Source organism: Alligator sinensis, unplaced genomic scaffold (genome assembly GCF_000455745.1).
Source record: "Alligator sinensis unplaced genomic scaffold, ASM45574v1 scaffold54_1, whole genome shotgun sequence".
NCBI lineage: Eukaryota > Metazoa > Chordata > Crocodylia > Alligatoridae > Alligator > Alligator sinensis.
Genome location: NW_005841962.1, coordinates 299,397 through 322,304, shown reverse-complemented (window position 1 = coordinate 322,304; position 22,908 = coordinate 299,397). Strand labels below are relative to the sequence as shown.

The following is a 22,908-nucleotide window of genomic DNA, read 5'->3' as shown; positions in this document are numbered from 1 at the left end:
AGAATTGCACCGTGCAAAGAAAGCTCCATGTGGCGGGAAATAATTCTGCAGTGCCGAAGCACACACAAAATCATACCCTTTGGGTCATGACAAGCACCAGTTTGTTCCCTGCTGCCACTGCTAGCCTCGGCCCCATGCTGGCCCCAGGTTTACCCGTCAGGCTGAGAAGCAGCAGCAGCTGGGCACAAACTGGTGCTTGGGGCAGAGGAAAGCACCCTACCCCTTGCTGCTGCCCGGCAGTGTTTGCTGCAGCCGCGCTGGGCAGTGCAGAGCCGGTGGTGAAGGAGCCGCACCGAAGCCTAGTGCAGCATGGAGTCTGGGCAGGCAGCTGCAGAAAACACTGCCCAGTAGCAGTGAAGGGAAGGGGGGTGCTTTCCTCTGCCCCGAGCAGCAGTTTGTGCCCAGCTGCTGCCGCCGCTGCTGCTCAGCCCAACGGGCGAGCCTGGGGCCGGCGCATGGCCCAGGTTAGCTAGCAGCGGGGAACAAACTGGTGCTCAGCACGGGAGAAAAGCGCCCCACTTCCCCATGGCTGGTGCTCCCTGTGGCAGCGGTGTGGAGCCCACATGGATCTGCCTGTGCCTACTCTCCACTCTGCAATGCAGCGGAGAGGCAGGACAGCCCTGCATGGGGTCTGGGCAGCTACAGCTGGAAGTGCTGACCACAGGGAGGGGGGGGGTGTGCTTTTATCTTCTGCTGAGCACCAATTTGTTCCCTGCCACTGCTGCTCAGCCTGGATGAGTGAGCGCAGGGCATGTGGGGTCTGGGCTGCTCATGCTCATCCCCACCTGTACCACAGGGCTGGGGCAGGTAGCACTGGGAGTAAGTGGGTGCGTGGAAGTCAGTGGCAGCCGGATGGGAGCGCAGGGCCCGTGCTGGAGGGGCCCAGAGTGGGGCAGCAGGAGCGTGGGGTCACAGCCAGCAGGGGCTCTATGGATTTGGGCCAGCTCCCCTCTTTCTCTGCTGGCGCAGCCCAGCCCAGCCTAGCTCCATAGACACCTGCCAGTCCGTGCCCTGCACTCCTGCCACTCTGCTCTGGGCCCTGCTAGTGCTGGCCCCAGAACACCGGCACAGGCCCTGCGCTCCTGCATGCCGCTTGCTTCCACTCCCCCTGCCCCTGCTGCCACTTTCCCACCCCTCCCCCCAACTTCTTACCTGAATTTCCCAATCCAGCACAGGGAGGCAAGAACAGCTCCACGGTCCCAGACCAGAAGCCCCTGATAGACAGGGGCTTCCGGCTGGGGGGCAGGGCAGGGTGGACCTTTCTATTGCAGGAGCCTGCCTTGGCTTCGCCTGGGTCCTACTGCCCCTGGCTCCTGTCATCTTTGACAGGCAGCAGGGGGCAGATTAAAATTAATTTTCTAAATGTTTTAGGGGCCCCACAGGCTGGATAGAATGGCCTGGTGGGTTTGATTCAGCCTGCAGGCCGTATTTTGCCCACCGCTGTACTAGAGATACACTGTAAAAGTTGAGATTCAGGCAGGTTGCAGCTATATTTGTAACAATTTTCACGGTGTTGGCCACTAAAATTGGACTATTACTGAACTGGAATGGAATCAGAAAAATATGTTTTGAAGTACTGTTCCTACTCAATTTGTCTTCAGCATTAGAAAAATCTCAATTTCTTTAGAAAGATGAGACAATCATCTTCACCCTCACTGGTGAAGGATCATCAGATTAGTAAAAATTATGGACTATTGACGACCCTTAAGTAGAGAGTTAATGGCACATTCAGTAACTCAAAAACCCTTTTATTCATCTGGCCATGATTAGAGAAAAAGTAGGCTTGCTTCTCCTACTGCTACTGATTGACACTTGACTGGTACCTGAAGATTTACATGTAACAAGGTTTTGGTTTTGTGCATACAATTTAAAACGGTGATAGATCATTCACTTGTTTCTTGTTAATTAAAAATCTGCACCCTACTTCTAAAAGTAGTTATTTCCCTATATCTGTCCTTATAGAGGTCCAAAGGATGGCAGAACCACATAAGTATATTCCTAGTTGCTTGGTCAACATGATGCAAGCACTTTGCACATGTGTCCATATCATCTGGAGAAGCGCAGGCTCATGGATAACTTGGTGGCAGCCTATAAGTACATAAGGGGTGTGCATCAGGATCTGGGGGAACACCTGTTCACCAGAGCACCCCAGGGGATGACAAGGTCCAACAGTCACAAACTCCTGCAAGACCATTTTAGGCTGGACATAAAGAAAAACTTCTTTATTGTCCAAGTCCCCAAGGCCTGGAACAAACTCCCCCTAGAGGTGGTGCAAGCACCTACTCTGGACACTTTCAAGAAACATTTGGATGTTTAAGTTGCTGGGATCCTCTGACCCTAGCGGACTTCCTGCCCCTTGGGCAGGGGGCTGGACCCGATGATCTTACGAGGTCCCTTTCAGCCCTAAAGTCTATGAAATCTATGAAATCTTGGGCTGTGTTACTATACAATTTCCTAAGAAAGAATGGTTGGACTACTCAGAGCCAATTGCAGATATTATTACGGAAATGATAGAGAAGATTTATTTGGTGGGACTCTTCTCTCTGTAAAACCAAAGCTCTCATACAGTACTAGGAGCCTTGGTGCTTCAAGTATCATATGAGTGCCATTGTTGCATTCCAAGTACAATCTCAAACTAATGTCCTAAGCACTTGTGCTTTAAAAGAATAAACAAATGGCATATTTTCTAGCACAAAATAGAATTAGCCTCCGTCCCAGTTAAATTCTTGCAAATAACAATATTACAGAATATATTCTTGTGGTAAAAGCTTAACGTATTTCTCCATGCATTAGTTGCCTCAGCCTATTTACTGCTACAATACTTTAGCTTCTTTTGGTCTGACATTTCATTATTAAAGACATCCTTCTTGATTTCCTGGGAATTCAAGCTAAATCATTTTTATTTTGCCTGCTCTCCATATTGGCAGTTGGCCAAACAAAATTTATTCTCAAAACACAAACTAATATCTTCTTCTCCATTAAATATCATCCTTTGGGTATTGTGTAGCTTAGGCAACCACTTCACATTGTAGTGTCCTATAAAGCGACATTTATATCTAAAAATAAGTTTTCAGTTAAAACAGTGGAGATCTTTTCCAGTGTTGGCATGACAATGTCCCCCAACTTTTACCAAGGTGATTCATAACCTATACCACTGGGCTCAAAGAAGGTATTTATATAATCAGATTTTCCTTTTAAGCAGTGATTTGATTAATATTATATTTTTCATTTTGTCAATCAATAAGTCAGGAAAAAAGTGGCTATACTAAAGATAAATATGTATGCAAATAGTTATTTGTCCTCTAATACTATGAAGTCAATACCGATTTGCTATATAATAATCAAATAAATCAATGACAAAGCTGACATTTCAAAACCGTAGGACAATCATCTTCTCAGTTTACTTAAGAGGTTATGTCCCCTGAAACCAGCCCAATGCTGCGATGGTCTGTAGGGGCCAAAAGGCAAAAGATCTTTCTGTTCTCGTGTCACACAGCAGGAGCCTCTGTGACTAACTCTCTCCCATTTCACTGGGTGGTAGAAACAGACAACAAGCAGGATATCCATTGTGCTAAATCCTCTGGTCTACATTTACCTATATTCATGTGTTTTTAGTTAGCAGTGAACATTAAAATCAGCTAGTCAGTCCTCCTATATAACAGCAAGTTTCACCCAATGATTTCTGCCTTCAGCCTAATTATATACAGGACTAGAGAGGATTTTTTTTAGAATGGCCTCTGATCTTGATTTAAAAAGACCTTGAGTGATGGAGGTATATCATAATTCAATTGCTGTCACTGAAAAATTGCACCTTATTTTTAGTTTGAAATTTTCTAGCTTCAACTTCTACTCGTTGGATCTTGTTATCCTTTTGTCTACAGGATTAGCAAAATCCTCAGGAAGCAATTACCTTTTTCTTCTGCAGTTATTGATACAAAGTGATCACACAATGCCTCCAACCTCCTCCCTCTTTAATTTAAATAGATTAAACTCCCTACATGTTTCACCATAAGCACGTTTTCCAAATCCATTGATTTTTGTAGGTCTTTTCTGTCCCTTCTCTACTTTTTCAGTACACACTTTTCCTTCCTTTTTTTTCAATAGCATAAGCACAATGTTCCACCGTGTCCCATCCCACTTTAAATCTACTCTTTAGGCAGCAATAAGGAAACCTAAAATGAGCACTGAATTTTACTGAATTATTACTATGTTTACAAGAAAATCTCTTTGGGGGAAATCCTGGTCTCACTGAAGTCACAGGGGTGTGGGGGTTAGTTTCCAAACAACCACAATTTCACCTTCTTAAACTACTCTGTAAGTTTTTACACCGAGGAACCACCACTTTTGGTTCTTATACCCTGAAAGAGAGAAGCATATTTATTGCATTATCACTGTCACTGCCTTTATCAGCTTAGGAAGGTATGTAATAGTCAGGTGTTCTCTAAGAACTATGATATGCTTCATGGTATAGATTCATAGATTGTAAGGCCAGAAGGGACCTTGGAAGATCATCAGGTCCAGCCCCCTGTACCAAGCAGGAAAGATTACTGAGGGTCAGGTGAACCCCGTAAGGTGACTGTCCAGTCTCCTCTTGAAGATTTCCAGGGTAGGCGATTGCACCAGCTCTGGAGGGAGCTTATTCCAGTCTGGACACCCTGATTGTGAAGAAATTTTTCCTAATGTTCAGCCTGAATCAATCTTCCAAGAGTTTGTGGCCATTACTCCTGGTTTTCCCCTCGGGTGCCCTGGTGAAGAGTTGCTCACTAAGCCCTTATAGTGTAGCAGTAAGCTGCTAACAGGTCCCCTCCCTCAGCCTTTCCTCATATGGCTTGCCTTTTAAGACTCTGATCATACAGGTGGCTCTTCTTTGGACTCTCTCAAGCTTGTCCATGTCCTTGTTAAAGTGTGGTGCCCAGAATTGGACACAGTACTCCAGCTGTGCTCTCACTAGTGCTGAGTAGAGTGGAAGAATCACCTCCTTGGTTTGCTGGAGCTGCATGGATTGATGCATGCCGGAGTATTATTTGCCTTACCGGCTACAGTATTGCACTGACAGCTCATATTCATACTGTGGTCTATTATTACCCCCAGGTCCCTTTCATTTGTAGTGCTAGTCAGTTTGGTGCCATCAAGCCTGTAAGTGTGGTGGGGGTTGCTCGCCCCAAGGTGGAGCACTTTACATTTCTCAACATTGAACTTCATCAGATTCCGATTTGCCAAAGTTGCTAGATGTCTAGGTTCTCCTGTAACTGTAGCCTATCTTTGAGTGTGACCAGGCTTCCCCATAATTTGGTGTCATCTGCAAACTTGGCCAGTGAGCTCTTCACCACCACATCCAAATAGTTAGTAAAGATGTTGAAAAGTACTGGACCCTTGTGGGACACTGCTGCCCATTTCTCACCAGGATGACTCTCTGGGTCCTATCCTGCAGCCAGTTTCTCACCCACCTGAATGTCTTACAGTTAAGCCCACAATCCTCCAATTTTCTCATGAGGATATTGTGGGATACTAGATCAAAGGCCTTTTGGAAGTCACGGTATACAATGTCAACCTGCTCTCTCATGTCCAGGTGGCGAGTTACCTGGTCATAGAAGGAGATGAAGTTGGTAAGACAAGACCTGCCTGCAACAAAGCCATGCTGGCTGGCATTTAGAATCTTACCTTCTGCAAGCTTATCACAGATAGACTCCTTGATGAACTTTTCTAGGATTTCCCCTAGGACAGAAGTTAGGCTGATTGGTCTATAGTTACCCAGGTCATCCCTCTTGCCCTTCTTGTGGATGGGCACAACACTGGCCCTCTTCCAGCCCTCAGGGACTTCTCCAGAGCGCCATGAGTTGTGGAAGAGTTTTGCCAGGGGTTCTGGCAAACCAGACTTTGACCAGCTCCTTCAGCACTCTCGGATGAAGATCATCTGGTCCTGCTGACTTGTATATGTTTAATTTTATTAATTGGTCATACACCAATTCTACCACAATAGTAGGAAGGTGATTATTCCTACCGTGCTTAAAAAATAAAACAGTGCTGCTAAAAACAGGTCCACAGAAAAGATTTCTGTTGATTCTGTGTTTATGCAAAATTCATATTACTTTCAGAAATATCCATTTAATTTCAGAGGGTTCTTTCTAATGTCATTAAATTTATGCCAGGTCTGTAAGTGTATGCTATCTGCAAGCTTCTATTCGCTCTTTTAAGCTAGACACTTTACTTTGTGAACTTCATATAAAAAACAGGGGCCATACTCAAAATTCACAAAAATATAACAAAGGCAAGAAAACTGGGAGGAAGGGGTTTTGCATAGAGTCCCACATCTAATTATTATGTTACTGATGCTCATTAAAATATTGACTGTACTACAAATACTTTCCAGCATAGGTTTAGATATTAGTTGTGAGGTGGACTTATTGTAAGAGGAAAAGCACTGGAGCTCTTACTGAAGCTATTACTGATCTTACTGAAGATATTACCCCAGAAAATGTTATATTTCTATTGTAAAGAATTTCCTTAAATAATACACCTTAATTCCTTTGCTAGTCCTAAATGGAAAGCATGACCGAAAACTAATTAAATGAAATGCTAGGGTCTTGTTTTTTTAATCCCTTTTCTTTATAATACGAGCCCTCTTTTCTTTGGTTCCAAATCCTGAAATGTCTAGTTTTCAAAGTGTACATAAAGAAGGCTCTTATTTAAGTGACTCTTCTAATTAAGATGCATACCAGCAAGTTTATATTAAATGACAGTTGGCATCTTCTGTGGCCTCACAGACTTATATTTGAAGAGCTTAAGAAAAGAAATATTTAATGACCCTCAGTGGGCACAGAACAAATAATGATAAAAGGAATGCTGGCAATTTCTCTTCCCTCATTATCACATATATTTGTTTTGAATAAATCAGACAAACCTAATTATTAACACAGCTTTAGCTTTTATTAAATTTCAACACAGGACTGTTCAGATGTATTTCAGCAATTTAAGTAGAGTTTAATACTGCAATACTACAACATAAAAAGGCACCATCTTGCTCTACATCAGTGATGTGCAATCTTTTTAGACTTGAGGGGCACGTCTACACACGCAGGCATGTGCGCTTGCAGCAGCTCAAATAGGAGAGGCACAAACTTGAGCCGGGGATTTTGCCTCAGCGCATGTGCCCGGACATGCACTTTGGTGTGGGGCAAATTGTGCCACTTGGGGCAAAATAACCCTGCCCAACTCCTCCCAGATCTGCAACCAGGGGGAGCTAGAGCCTGGGGCCAGCACCTGTGCTGTCCCCAGCAGTATAAAAATCTGCCCTGGCAAGCAGCTCAGGGCTACTTGCTCTCAGGAGCTTCTGGGGCCCAGCTAATTGGTATCTGGGGACACTACCCCTTGTGCCAGATGGACTGCTGAAGCAGTATGCCCAATTCACCAATACCCCAAAATCCATGTTCTTGCACAATTAGAACAAAAGACCTCTCACTCTCTCTCTCTCTATATATATATGTATATGGTGGCACAGCTGGTGGAACACGGCACTATGTGACCTGAGCTCTGTACATGTTGAATGGACCCAGCCCAGCCAGGCCGCTAGTGCACAGCTTTGGACTGGGAAAGCCATGTGCTAGTGGGCCAGGCCAGGTCCGTTCAGCATGTACAGAGCTCAGGTCACACAGTGCCGTCCTGCCCCCGGCTGTGCCTGCTGCTGGGCCACAGTCCTGCTGGCTGCTGCTACCAGTGCTGCAGGGGCTGGGTTGAGGGGCAGGCATGTGGTAGCCCCCACTTGAACCCCTCCAGATACCCAACCACAGACTGCACATGCCCCCCATCTCTCCCACCCCCCCCGACATCCCCTGCCATTCCCTGTACCCCCTGACATCCACCCACCCCTATAAACCCCCCACCCCCATGTACCTAAATTACCTGTGACAGTGTCCGGGGCAGCAGAAGCACCATAGAGATACTGTGGTCAGAAACCCAAGCATCTCTCTTGGAGGACTGACTCTTGGGTTGCCTCAGGGCATGGTCGGGGACCATGCTCTGCCCTGCTTTTTTCACCCATGTGTTATTTTGAAACCTGGATTTCCAGGTACCAAATTTTGAGCCCACGCTGCAAATATGCAGTGCTGGGAATGCTTTTTGTCCCTAGCATGCATCTTGCAGCATCTCAAACTCCTCTGAGATGTTGCAAGAGGCACATGAGCACTCAGCTGGACGCGCCTGAGGTGTCCTTCAATAAATCTAACTCACCCCTCAAAAAATGCCAGCATTTAGTTTTCTGTCATTTTTAAGCCTATATAAAAAATAGAGCAAAGAACTTAGAAAGACCACAGCAGGTCAGAATGTTTTTAACATTATGAATTCCTATTTGAAAACTCCGGGCACCTATACATGAACAGCAAGGCTGCTCCAATGCACTGTAATTACAGAGCATCAGAGCAGGTTCAGTTAATCGAGTCTGCTGGAGCATGGTAATTACTCCAGCAGACTCCAGTGTCTTATGTAGCATTGTCCTCGTGCTTAAAAATGGCAGGGGGGACACTTTAAAGCTCATCAAACAAGCTTTAGTTAAAGTGACCCTGCCACCATTTTTAAGTGTGGGGACACTTACACACAAGAGACTCTGGGGGCATTAATTAGAGTAGCTCTTGGACCTGCTCTAATTAAAGTCCCCTTTTCCCACTTCCATAGCACATGTATAAACACCCTCTAGGTTCTTGTGAATCAAGTTTACACCCCTGGCAGTACTTGGCAACTCGCAGCACACTTGTAAGTATACCAAGGCACTTGGGCTGCTGTGGTAACCTGATTGAGAATAACTATACATATTTGGAATAAACACAAGGAGTAGATAATCTCTGTTGACTAAACATTTTTTCCTTGGCTAATTATATTTCCTAACCACCCTGCAGAATTTATTTTCCTACAGTACAGTAACTTAAAGACATTTCAAGGGTACAGCCATTCTGCTTGTATTTATATTCCTGCAAGCCCATGGTAGACAACATGGGTGTGTCCCCATGTGTAGGGGCCTGCAGTTGCTGCAGCAAAAATGAGTGGCACAAATTTGTGCCATTGCTTTTTGTTGCTACGTATGCCCCTGCACATGGAGTTGGTGTGGGGCAGATTGACCCAGATGGGGTAGAGGAGGTTGAAGCCAGCACTTGGGCTGGCCCCAGCAGCCTCACCTGGAGTCCTGGGGGTCTCCTAGGGCAGCAGTGGTGGTGATCTGGGTGTTCAGAGCCTGGCCAGCAGCCAGAGCATGGCTCTGGACAGCTAGGCTCTGTTTCTGGTAGTGCATGCTGCTGCTGCGTGTATCACGCTTTGTTTAGTGGTGGGTTTTTTTTTGACATTGGGATCTCCTGGTGTCAAAAAACCCCTCCCCACTGCAAATCAGCAGTGCAGTGAATATGTGCACATGTGCTGTGTGCTTGTGGGGATGTGCCCCATGGTAGCGAATGTGTAAATGAGTGTAAAGCGTGCAGATTTCTCTCTGCACTTGGGTCAGGACAGACAGCAAGTGAATATGCCCTCCACACAGACTAACATAGGCCTGAAAGTTTCTCTGTATTGAGCCATTTCTACAATGTGCTGCTAGAGCTTATAAACCATTAGAAGAGTGCAAAACCATTCAGCCAGAAGAACGTCCTGGCTATGGCCTCCACTTTCATCACTTCCTCCTCAGGCTTGCCCCCATTCTGAGTCCATTTCCTAATTGCTGGGGCTGCTACAAAGCTAGAACAGAACTGGGTCTCTCACAGCATAGTGACCCCTGACCTAGAGGCTCTCTTATAGGGCCTTAGCCTCCCCCTGAGGCCTTCTCTGGGAGTCGCAAGAAAAAAACAGAATCACTTCTATCATGATTGCACAAATGTAAATGAGGTTGTTCAATTTCACTTGTAACAGTGTATAAGCTATTAAAATCTCTGATGGATTTTCATGCTTATCTATCTTACAGCCTTCTACCAGCACTGGTATGCCAGTTGATGGCTTAAAAATGGTATTTAAAGGATTGCTTTTTGGGAGTTGGCTTATAGGTATATTCTAATATCATAAAAGCCTTAATCTAGCTGTCTCTCTGTCTGCCCATAACACTTTATTTGTGCTCTGACTGGCTGACAAATAGCCAATCAGAGTGCAAAGAAGCATTTAGATGGGTGGCACTGCACTGCCATGATGGCGGGGACACAGGAGGTGCGGGGGGGGAGGGTGAGGCCAGCAGAACGGGAAGGAGCAGGCGCGCTGTGGCAGCAGTGGTGGGGGGAGGAGAGGAATGGGCCCAGGCCCAGTGTGTGTGTGGGGGGGGCAGCGGGCCTGAGCAGGGGGAAAAGGCAGCCTGCCATGGCTGTGAGGGGGGAGCAGTGGGCCTGGCCCAACACGGCCCTATGTGGTAGCGGTGGGGGGAGTGGAGGAGCAAGCCTCCTCCCCCATTGGGCCCAGGCCCACTCCTCCCCCATCCCCCTTCCTGTGTCAGCCCCGAGCTCACTCCTCACATTCCGCTGCTGCTGCCAGGTTGGCCAAGACACACTGCTCCCTCCCTCCATGGTAGTGGCCCGGCTTCTCCCCACCCTTGGGCCCGGTCCTCTCTTTCCCCTGCTTCTGCAGCAGGGAGGGAGGGAGTGGGCCCAAACCCCAAGCAGCAAGAAGGAAGGGTGGAGCAGGCCCAGATGGACTTGGGCACAGGGCTCCATCCCCACCTGCTCCCCCCCTTCATTCTTGACGGGCAATTGGCTAGTGTATATATATATATCTATATATATAGATATATATATATATCTATATATATAGATATATATATATATATGTATAGGTGGCAGCCTCGGCATCCCACCTCTATCTATCTATCTATCTATCTAGATCTAGATCGATAGATGTAAATATACACACCATGTTCTGTTTCATCAGTACATTCCAAGCTCACCACATGCATACCCTTCCCAAAACAGGAATTTCAGGCCTCCTTTGGCCTTGCGAGCTGGTGCCACCTTATCTCATGTTATGGAATAATGTGGTACATGTCCCCAGTTTCTCAGACTGTGTCCTTGTTTGTTAGACAGCCCATCTGTCTCTGAAGGCTGAGAAAACTGTGAGAGAGAGACTCAGTCTTTTAGAACTCAGTTAACCTCTGTTGCCCATCCTGAACCATTCTAATGCTCATATATATATATATCTATACAGATATATATATATGAGCATTAGAATGCATGTACCACATTTTTATTTTGGGAAGGGTGTGCATGTGATGAGCTTGGAACGTACTGATGAAACAGAACATGGACAGTATGAAGACCACAGAGAGACCAATCAGTGATAGCCACGGATGGAGAGTCATCAGGAAGGAAGGAGAATACAAAAGCAGACTTAAGAGTAATATAACATCCTCCTCCATGAGAGGATCCCTAAGAGGGTTTCTGTTTCCCATCCCCTGAGAGGGATCCCTGAGGCCACTATGGACAGAGGGCACACCTCCATCTCATCCACTCCACTCGGGGGGGAGGGAGCAGAGGGGCAGGGAGACAGCCTCGGCATCCCACCTCCAGGCTGCTGACTTCTGACACCTAAGAGAGAGCCTTCAGAGTGAAGCCTGCATCCTGGTCAGACGTTTCTCGACTCTGATGACAGCCCTAGGATTGGTAAATATATAGAATTGCTTCATTGCCTGTATTGTTTCTTTTCTGTTATCAATATGTATGAATACATTTGCCTATTATCAAACAGAAAGGTCGTGGTCAGCGTGAGGGTTGGGTTGGGTTGGGTTGGGTCCTGCCCATCCTCGCCACCCACAGAACAAGGCATCTGGGTCCTAAATCCAGAGCCAACACCAGTTAAGAATGGAAAGAAACATGATCCCTGTTCAATCTAGCTATGCTAACAGAAGTTGCTACTGTAAATGGAATAACACCAGAAAAACTGCGCTTTTGACAGTATAGAAAGTTTGCTTGGTGGGTATCTATACTGGTACAAAGCTAGAAGAAATCAAGATTTTTTTTTTGGTATTTCAAATGTTAAATGAGATAAAATAACTTAGCAGTGTTTCCATTTGTTCAGGAATTCATCTCCCACATTTGTCTGGTACAGAAATAAACAAAAATGGATCCTGTGTTCTTTAGAGATTAGGATAATGGCAGTCTCAATTAAATATGCTTCCTTCTTTTAAAACTTACTTTTAGATTCTTACTTTCAGAATATAACATGAAACTAAGGCTTTTAGCTGTATAAATTCACTGAAGATTGAAACAAACTAATTTTCTTTCCAATTCTGTATCAATCATTATGTTTAAAAAGGACATTTTACTTTTATTGTTTTTTGCTCGTTATTTATGCTAAAATCTAGGACATCTATAAAATTATTCAGTGACTTGTAAGATATCACCAACATATTTTTGTTCCTTTCTTTCTTCAATCAGAATATACTTATGCACTATTTCATTACTTCATATGGCATGATTTTTCTTTAGCTTGGCCTTTCTCTTATCTCTGATAACAACTTACTATTGAGTTTTAGAAGAATCAAACCTGGACCATTTTAAAAATAAACTTTAAAGCAAGGTTTTATTACTCACACACCAAAAACTTTTCTCTGCTTTAAAAGAATTACAGCAATAAAGACATTTCAATCTGCCTTTTTCAGGTCTATCATCTTTCTATATTCAACTGAACTTTTCATTGTTACTCCTTCCTGGCCTAAAAGAAAGCAATCTGCTTTTATATATATGATTGGTTTGAATATCTCTCTTTAAAGAAGGAATGGAAGAAGCAACTGTGTTTTTTCAATTCCTCTTCCAAAGACAAATATTAATTTTTTTTTCAAAAATTCTTTATTGTATACACAGTTTTCACAATGTCACTTCTGTTATTTCTACCCATAATGTTTAATATCTATCTCATAACCAGGTAGTAGAACTACGTGCAGTTTTATGTTTGATGGCATTCACAATTTTATGCGGATGACTACAGAAGCCATTTTCAAGGAAAAAAAACCCCACTTTTATAAGTAACTTTAAAATTGTTGTATTGAAAAGGGAGTAAGCGGAGTAGAACCCACAAATACTCCAACATACTTTTACTAAATATTACTATTAATATTGGGAAAGAGACATATTTCTCACCTAGAGAGCTGTTATTCAGGACATTTTCCAAATACATGACCATTGCCTCAACATCACTGTCCTGTTGGTACAAAAGCAAGAAAGAACATTAGAATTAGAGCAAGTATGAATGTTAAACATCCTGCGCTACAGTTATGATCCTGCAAACACTACACAAGGACAGCACTTACGATACTGAGTAGTTCTACTTCGAAGCTGTAACCTCAAATTTTATCTATCTATCTATCTATCTATAATATATATATGTAAAACAAAACCTCTGAATCCACTGATCAAGGCCACTTTCTACCTTTTCCTTCTAAAACATCAAGTTTTGGGCAATGTTCCATATAACATATGCTGCTGTCACTTGCCTAACAGAATTGAAAACATGTAGAGCGCACATGCAGGTTGAGTATAGAATATATGCTTGTTAACATGTGTGCAATCTCTGCCAAAGTTCGATAAGGTTTAGGTCAAGTGCCCCTGCTGCCATTTTTAAGCATTGGGACGCTGATACATGAGACACAGGAGGCTGCTGGAGTGCAGTAATTGCCATGCTCCACCATGCTCAACTGAGTCTGCTCTAACATAATGGAATTCCAGCATGTCATGGAGCCTACACACTCATGTATAGGCACCCATAGAGACCAAGCGTTTGAGAGAGGCATGAGTTTTCATATGCAACTACCTACTTTATCAGATACTATCATGTCAGCATTTGAAAAAGTAGGTTGTTGCCAACAAAAGCTAATGCCTCTCAATCACTTAGTCTCTAATAGCATTCATACACATACTTTTTTTCCCCAGGATGCACTGGAGATCTACCACTTCAGAGCAGACTCGATTAATCAAGTCTGCTCTGCATGTGAGCTGAGGCGAACTGCACTGTGCCACGTGCAGTTCTATAAGCAGTGAAATGCGTGTTAGCGCACAGAAAATGGCGGCGATGCACTTTTGAACTAAAGCACCTCTGAGGTGTTTTAATTCAAGTGTGCCACTACCATTTTCTCAGCGCTGACGTGTATTTCACCACTTATACAACTGTATGTGTTTCAAAGTGCCTGGCGCTGCAACGCATACATACGTAAAAATGCCACCCTGCCCTGTCTTCTACCTGACTACAAATTAACATGACTAACTATTAACATTTTGGGATCACTTCAAATGTTCAAGTCTAGAAATGAACAGTGTCCACTTTGTTTCCTACTTCACTATACTATCTCTTCAGGATAGATTCAGGCATATGGTGATAAAAGACATCAGGAAGAGAAACTCCCAACCCTCATGTCACTGAACTGTCTTTTCACTGGGAGTTCAAGGACCAGTTTTCAAATAATTTCTTCAGAGTGAAAGTTAAAATGGTATCGCTTAATACTTCTAACCAAACTAGATAAACCCACATGGGAGCAGGGAGGTGAAATTTCTAGAGTCTCCAAACATTTTTTAAAAGGTTATAAAAATTAACGGACAATAAGTATATTTAAAATGATACAAAAATTTTACTGAATAAAAGGCACTGAAAGTTTTACCTAGATGCAGCTAGTTGGGGTGCGATGCAACTGAGTTGTATACAATTGAGTTCAAATAGCTATTTTTTTAGTAGGCAAACCTCTGGATTATGGTGTATGCATAAGAGGTCTAGTTAGGTGCCTGATGAACCTGCTTGTAGGAACTCCTGCAACTATCACACCAAGACCTTTGATGCAAATGCCTAGGCAAGAGTATGGAGGAGTGGAGGCTGCCCAAGACCTACCATGCTCTACTTTAGACCATTGTAAGAGAATTTAAAGGCTAATCCAAGTCCAGATGTTCAGTGCCTTGATGGCTGTAGCTTCTGTCAGAGAGCAATAGATAAAAACTGCTTCCGACTGCCTCATGCCTCAGCGAGGTTGTGTTTCTGTCAGGGTGATATCCCTTAGCCTTTCTCCAACCAAGGCAGTGGGGGCTAGGGTTCTGAGGCACCCTATACTTACCTTACTCTGGAGGCTGCAACATTGTGGTATTTTGTAGGACTTACCCCACCACGAGTAGCCCCACCATATTGCCAGCAGGCCTTACAGTTGGATGCAGTTTACGGTCATACCTAGGACCAAATAACTATACTGAGAAATAAAGCAACCTGTATCTTGTTTCCACTTTAATTTTTCCTCAAGATAGCTGTCTCAAATCAGCTCTCAATATAACAAGTACATCCTCTTTGCAGAAATCAAAGCCCTAAATGAAGAAAAGTAAGGGTGTCTTACAGATGGACATGGATTCTTTTATGAATAGAAGCAAGCGTGGAAGAATTCAAAGACTTTTTAAATGTAAAAGTAATGAACCATGTTCAAATAGGAATAAGTCATTCCAGAATCTAGTGGAGCATTTCTTGGGTGATTGACAGCATATAGTCTGCCAGCACCCATAGCCTCTGATGAAGCCAATGAAGCTGTACTGATTTTTCAGTAGATGAGACAGTTTGACAGTCTCAGAAGACACCTAAAACTGAAGAATTTAAAATAGGTAGCTATTGTGCTCAATTACTAGACTCTTTCTTTAAAAATCATAGAAGGTAAGGCCTCTATGATTACTATCATAAAAGAAAAACATAAAAATCAAGACGATCAGTTGAAATGGATCATGCCCATTATCACCTCAACTACATCAAAGCCAACATGACACCCTCAGTGAACATCAAAAAAATTGCTGATGTTTTTACAGCAAGTTTTCACATTCCTCTCTTATTCTTCCTATTTTGATCCCATCAAATTAGAAAACCAGAGTTCCTTGAAAAAAGGCATAATTAAGGAGATCAAGTGGCAGAGTGAGGAGTCTGGAAAAGTAATTGTTAAATTCATTAAAGGTGAACTTCACCTTTCCTTCTACCCAAAACCTGAGCAAAGTGGCTTTGTGCAGAGAAACTCAGGTGGGGGCAGGCCATTGAACCACCACCTTGCAGCCAATATGCACTCCTTTTCTGTAGACCCAGCTCCACTCCTTTAGGTGAAAAGGGGCATGTACATGCCCACCATGTATTTAGGGAGTCACTTGCCACACCACTGTCCCTTATTCAGTCAGTCCTCAAATCTGTCCCACGGTAGCCTGTGTAGTTCTAAGATGGATTCAGACTTTCCCATATAAGAGGGAAATTGTCATCTTGGAGCCTCTTCATGCACATAATGAAGAGTATAAATGGGTGCATGAAAAATTTACATTGCAGTAAGGGTCATATTCTAATCCCACTGTGAACATCAACCTAACAGCAGATTTTAAGCCTACATTTTGTTGGGGTAATTCCTGTGTACGAAGAGGTTATAAAATGCAGCTAAATCACAAGCGTGGCATTGTTGCACTCACTTTGCAAAGATATAAACAACAGAAAGGGAAATGAAGAATTTGGGGCCTTGTTGAGACTAGGTAACCCATTCCAGTGCTTCCCCACCCTCCTAGTGAGATAGATTTTCCTAATATCCAACCTAAACTTCCCTTGCTGAAACTTGGGCCCATTCTCCTTGGTCTGTCATCTGCCACCACTGAGAACAGTTTATCTTATGAGCAGGGATCCTGGTTTTCTCTGATAAAAAAATCCCCAATTTTCAGATTAAGAACAGTAACCCAATATCCACATTTTTCCGTCATCAAAATGAAACAACGCTAATATATATTTAACTAATATATTTATATTTATATTTACTATATATATTTATTAGTGGTATTTCATTTTAATCACGAAAAATGTGCATTTTGGGTTGCTGTTTTAATCCAAAAATTGGGGATTTTTTTATCAGAGAAAACCAGGATCCCGGCTCATAGGAAAATCTATCTCACTAGGAGGGTGGTGAAGCACTGGATTGGGTTACCTAGAGAATCTCCATCCTTAGAGTATTTTAAGGCCTGGCTTGACAAAGCTCTGGCTCGAATGATCTAGTTGGTGATAGTCCTGCTTTGAGTGTGGGGTTGGATGAGATGACCTCCTGAGGCCCCTTCCAACTCTAATTTTCTATGCTTCGTTATAATGCTGTCTTCCTAATGCATAGTTCCAAGGGCTTCATTTGTGGCTGTATTTTTTACCAGCTACATTGAAGAAATAAAGAGTACTAATAATACATAATGAACTTTAAACTACATTCAGGGTTCAATTCTACTCTCACTGCAGTTGATGGGAGTGTTCCCATTGCATCAATAGAGCAGAATAAGTCCCTGCAGGTTATTAGGAGGGCAAATTCTACCAAAAAAATGTGAAAGTTGTTAGTTTAATTAGATGTGAGCTAAACCCCTAAACAGTTGACAAGAGACATCAGAGAGCTCAGGCACAATATGGAGCTCCTCACTTAAGAAAATTAAACATTCTGTTTAATGGTTCCTTTTTTGGGGTGTGTTGGGGGGAGGCAGAGAGGGGGTAACTTTTTCTGGAAAATGAAAGATTTGTATTAATATTCACGAAAAAGGAGCAGCCTCTGTCTCAATAAAGGTGCTATAACAAGGGAAAACTAAAGAAAGCTAGTCACTTCTTTCATAGAGGCATTGCTAAAAAAGTATTTGCTCTCTAATCATCAGACTATGAATCTTCCTGTAACGTTGAAAGGATTTGTTTTCCTCACAGTGTGCATACATAAAGACATACATAGGTGAAGGATCAAATTCTGAAAAGAGACATCAATGAAATATTCCTCCCACCTCCAACACTAGTTATTGTGGTCACCAAACTGGGATTCACTAAAACAAGTGACTAAATGTTATTCTGCCTAAGCCTGACTGCCAATACCTAATTTACTCTGCATTATTAAGAACTCTATTTATATCAGCCACCTTTTGCTAATTCTAAGTTGCCGTCTACATGTTCAAAAACATTATTGATTGACACTTAATGATATAACTCTATGACAATCTGGATGCAAGTTAAATGAAAACTTAAAAAGGCATACCAGAGAGACGAAATACAATAAGGGATAATGAAAGTGAGTAATAATGTATTTCAAGAGTACATTATGGTGGGTTTTTTAAGGAACTGTATCAGTGTTTTGTTCAGTCTATACAGGAGATGTAGACTGTAGGGTCTGTATAATCACGTCAAAACCATTCTATGAACTATGCAACTGATTTTTGATTGACTGATTATCATTTTATAGGATCACTGCACTTTTAATAGACACAATAAACCGCTTCTAAATTTTCATACAGCTGTAATAAAGACAATGCAGCAAGGAGTTTCATTTTTTTAAAGATACATATACCTGTCCAAATGATATTTTAACAATCCTAAACATTGCCTAAGCTACCTTTTGATATTACCTTCTTTTTTCCTTAACTTCCTTTGACGCAAAATGTAATTGAAGCCCTATCAGCCTCTTTTGTGTTTAATCTGAATGGCACCTTGCTTTATTTTGATTAACTGGATATTTCCAGATTAAAAATGAAATTGCTTTGAGTAAGCTTTTAAAGCCAAAGTGTAACGGATAGAAGAACTGCCTCATTCCCAAGCACAATTATACTTCCTTATACAATTATACTTCCTTACACAAAACCACCATTTAATTGTGCCTTAGCAAACAAACAAACAAAAATTTGGGACAATTACTACCTCAAATAATTACAAGTTACTTAAATTTGATGAGCAACATTGATACATGTCATTCCTAAAGAAGTAAAAGAAGTCACAGTCCTTTCTTAAGGGCTAGGGACAGACATTACACATAAACCAGTTTAAGTGATCAGAAATGGGTTTAAACCTGTAACAGAACAGATGCTTAGTGTACTTAAACCAGTTTGAAAATGACCGAAACCGATTTGAGATAAACCTGGTTGAATGTAGTATCAGACTCACCTGATTTGGCTCAAACCAGTTTATGCAATGTCTGTCCCAGACCCCTTGCTGGTTTAAGATAAACCAGACTCCCCCAGCATCTTGGCATGCTCTCTGGGCTGGGCAGGGCTCTCTGTTCCACAGCAGAACTGGCCCCATCCCTCTGTTCCCTTGCTGGAGCTCTGGCAGAGACTGCAGGCATCTGCCTGGTTTCTCTCTGCTAAGCAGGAAGTATTCCCTCCCACCCCCCTGCTTTACACAGACATATCTCAGCATTACCTAGCAGACCACATGTTGGCTAGAGTCCATGCTGTGGGAGAAGACAAAAGCAGACAGGCATTTTGGAGCTAATCAACAGGTAGCTTAATGTCCTTCCTTGGAAAAGCTGTTTAAGAAGAGCTTGAACTAATGGAGAGAGGCTTTGTTTTCTTAATGGGATGATAAACACTGAGTTAGGGGTGATAAACTTTATCTGCTGGGCTGATTGGGGGGCGGGGGGAGAGGGGGATAGATGACCCCTCCCCAGTCCTGCTGGGGCCTGGCCACGCCCCCTCAGCTCAGCACTCTGGAAGGGAAGGGAGGGCTGCTTTAGTGCCCCCCGACTTCTAGCCTGAGCTATTGCAAGCATATGCCTTCATTTTCTGAGTCCAGAGGGGATGTCTGCATGGTTACAAACTGATTTAGCCTAGCCAAGTTAGACTAACCTGCAAAGATTCAATTAATTTAGACTCAGACTTTTTGAATGTCTGTCCCTACTCAAGGAGTTTACAATAAAAAACAAACTGATTAACATGATAAATTAGAAACAGACTGTATATGGATCACAGGCATACAAGACACAGACTGAAGGTACATGACAAATTTTCAAAAGCTCCTGATTTATGAGGCTAAGATCCATTTCCAAATGTGACAACGCTCAATTACATCTTGGTCCCTAAAGTACTTTTGTCCTTAATCCTAAAGAGATACAGAATACTCTCTTTATTTTGGATGGTTTATAAATGCACATTCATGTGACCTAACTTTGATAGGTTTCTAACACCGACAATCTCAGTAAAATGAGTGGGAACTGTAATTGATCAGTACTTCTCAAGATCGGACACTCAGTGTATTATGCTGATTGTTGCTTTACAAACAATTATAAAAAATAGCACCCAGGCATATGCTATTGTCACACAAGAACACAATCTACCTGTTGATTTGTTCTGGAGACAGACTGAGATATTTCAGCATTCTCATCCTCTTCATTGTATTTCTCCTCTTCTTCACTTGATTCTGAGCAAGAATCAAACTCATCATTATAATATGCTTCTGCAATTTGTGGATCTTCAGGGATCTCTGGAATGAAACAAGAGTATAGATTTTATAGGAATCGCTATATGAAAAGGTTACAAAAGTTATTTAAAAGTTGATGAGTATGTATACACACATGCACATAAACATCTCTCTCTCTATCTGCATATACATACATTTACTTAAAAAGACACAAGATATTTTCATATCACCTACAAGGCAACAGATCCTTTGAAAAAAATCAGACAGTAGAATCTGACCAGTGTCATGCTGTTAGTGACAAAAAGGTACTGTTAAAACTGTTTCTGTCAAAAGGACAGAATTGTATTAGGTTCGGTTAATTATGGCCCTCAGTGGATCTATATGGATATATACCAGAGTAAATTTGGCTGAAATGACACAAACTGGGTTATATCTGTGTTACAGAGGGGTGAATTTAGTCACTACTTGGTTTATTCCAACTTGCTTAATTTTGTGGTAAATAAGATAGCTAAATTAAAAGGCAAAACAAATGAGATGAATGTCTGAATCATTCCATACATCATTGGAAAGAACAAAGGTAAGGCATAGGAAATATATTACACAAAAATATAATTACTTCCTTTGGCAGGGCACTGTTGGTGCCTGCCACATTAAGGGCCGAGCCAAGCAGCCAGCAGGTGCTTAATTGTGGCAGGCGGTTTTTCTCCACCGCGGCCCCTTTTTGGCTGCCTATATAAACAGGGTAGTTTGCTGCTGGCAGGCCAGGCAGTAACATCGCCTGGCTGCAAGGCTTCTTGTAACATTCTGGAGGTACGGGCAGGAGCTGTAGGGGATGGTTTGGAGGCTCCTGGTCCTGGGCATGACCTAAAACTGCACCCTGCCGGGAATGGGTGGCCTGGTGGAGCTCTCAGTGGTGCAGGAGCCCCCAGGAAATGCCAGGCCAGTTACCACCCCAGTGAAAGGCGAGTAGGGGTACCTTAACCCCAGCCCTCACCTTTGGGTGGGTCATATAACATCAGAGCAGGGTAGGCCAACTAAGCTTCTGGAGGTGCCTGAGCCTGGCTTGGGGAGTGACTGAGCCGGGAACGGGGGACCCCGATCCCTAAGTGCAGGCAGAATGCAAAAATCCAACCGAGGCATTCAACTGGTCTATACTATGGCCAGGACCGGAAGGGTCAAAAAGGCCAGGGGCCCACCGTGAGGAATGCCCATGATGAGCAAAGAAGTTCGGGGTCTTGACTGGCCTGAGACAGGGCCAGGGCTTATGGAAGGGGAAGGTGCCATGATTGGGGGCCACAGCTAATGGGCAAAGGGGACAGTTGAACCAACTGCCTGAGATGCCATCTGCGAGGCTTGGGCCACAGTGTAGGGGTGGAACAGAGCCACGGATAGCCCCTGCAATATTGGGGTGTAAAATGGGCAGCCTCCCACCTTAATTAACAACCTAATTATATTCCATCAAGGCGTGGCAGGAAAGTCAGGTGGGGGGCGTGCCCAGAGGCAGGTTAGGAAACTAGCCCTGAGGTTATCCAGGGACCCCACTTTGACACACTTCCCTGTCCTTTCTCCACTTCTCCACTTGCAAAATACTTTTAAAGGATTAAAAGTAGCACATTTTACGATTCATAGATTCAACTTGCATACATCAGGCTGTGAGTTTGACTAGTTTACAATGACATGGAACCTACTCCTAATGTTAGCCACTTACTTTCTTTTCCCCAGTCTACCTCTAGATGATGTTACAGGGTATTACAGATTCTGCAACAGAATTTTCCATTTTTCTTTAACCTTTTCACTGATTTTTACCTCACTGACACCAGTATTATATCAAAGTAACTCCATCACCATCAAAGGAGTAATGCCTGAAACCGAGTTAAGGATAGAATCAGGCCCCCTTGTCTTCTGAGTCAGGCAGACCTAGTACAAAGAGCAACAATTCATCTTGAAATGCCAAACTTAAAGCACAGGCTGAAGACACTTATTCTGAATTATATTTTTTGGGATGTGGAAATATGCAGTTAGCCCCCAACAAATCATGAGGCCTCAGCAAGACACTAGGAAATAACTATGGGAACCTTTTCTTCCTGAAAAATGTGTGAGGGCTTTGAAAATGTAGAATTAGGTTTTAGTCCTCCTTTATTACCTGGGATTTAAAAAGTACTGAGCATGGTATATTTTTCCTTTTTTATTTTAATAACTCCAGCTCTCAAACACATACATGTACTCACACTGTTTTATACCAGTTCCTTCAGAAGTATCATGAGAGAAGGAGTTCTGAAAAAGTATGAGACTAATCTTTATAGTTTTGTGATTCATGACTGAAAAACAATACTCTTGTATTGTTTTTACAGAAGCGAATAAATGTCAGTCATCAAAAGTTAACACTGTAAAGGCTAGTCTGGACAATACTTTAACATTTGTATCCTGGAATCCGTGTTTACAGTGTCTAAATTAGTATTTACAATCATATTAGTGATTAATTGGCATTCAATGAGCTTGCATTCAAACAGATACACAAAGGGTAATCTAGACAAATCAGCAAAGGATGCAGAATTTAGCATCAGTACTTCTTGATAATTACATTTACCTAGCAAGGGTGAAAAACAAAAGGCTAGGAAAGATGAATATGTTTTTATTTCAATAAAGTAAGATATTTTGGAATCAGTAGCATCAGGACATTAATTTTCTTTTAAAAATACAGCTATTAAGAAAAAATTCTGGTGGGAGATCTCAAAACTCCAGGATCTATTAAAATAATTAATCAGGTGAATTCACATGCATGCC

The 22,908-nt window shown here is 42.8% G+C and overlaps 1 protein-coding gene across 1 annotated transcript in view; it reads right to left on the bottom strand.

Annotated features, from left to right (window-relative positions):
* NEK11 (NIMA related kinase 11) overlaps nucleotides 1-22,908 on the bottom strand; it is a 205,092-nt gene that overhangs the window by 45,571 nt on the left and 136,613 nt on the right. Inside the window, exons 13-14 of the mRNA XM_025200289.1 lie at nucleotides 20,042-20,187; nucleotides 13,086-13,146 (exon numbers count right to left, since the gene is read on the bottom strand). Of these exons, the coding sequence (XP_025056074.1) occupies nucleotides 13,086-13,146; nucleotides 20,042-20,187 (207 nt within the window). The remainder of the gene's footprint in view (nucleotides 1-13,085; nucleotides 13,147-20,041; nucleotides 20,188-22,908) is intronic.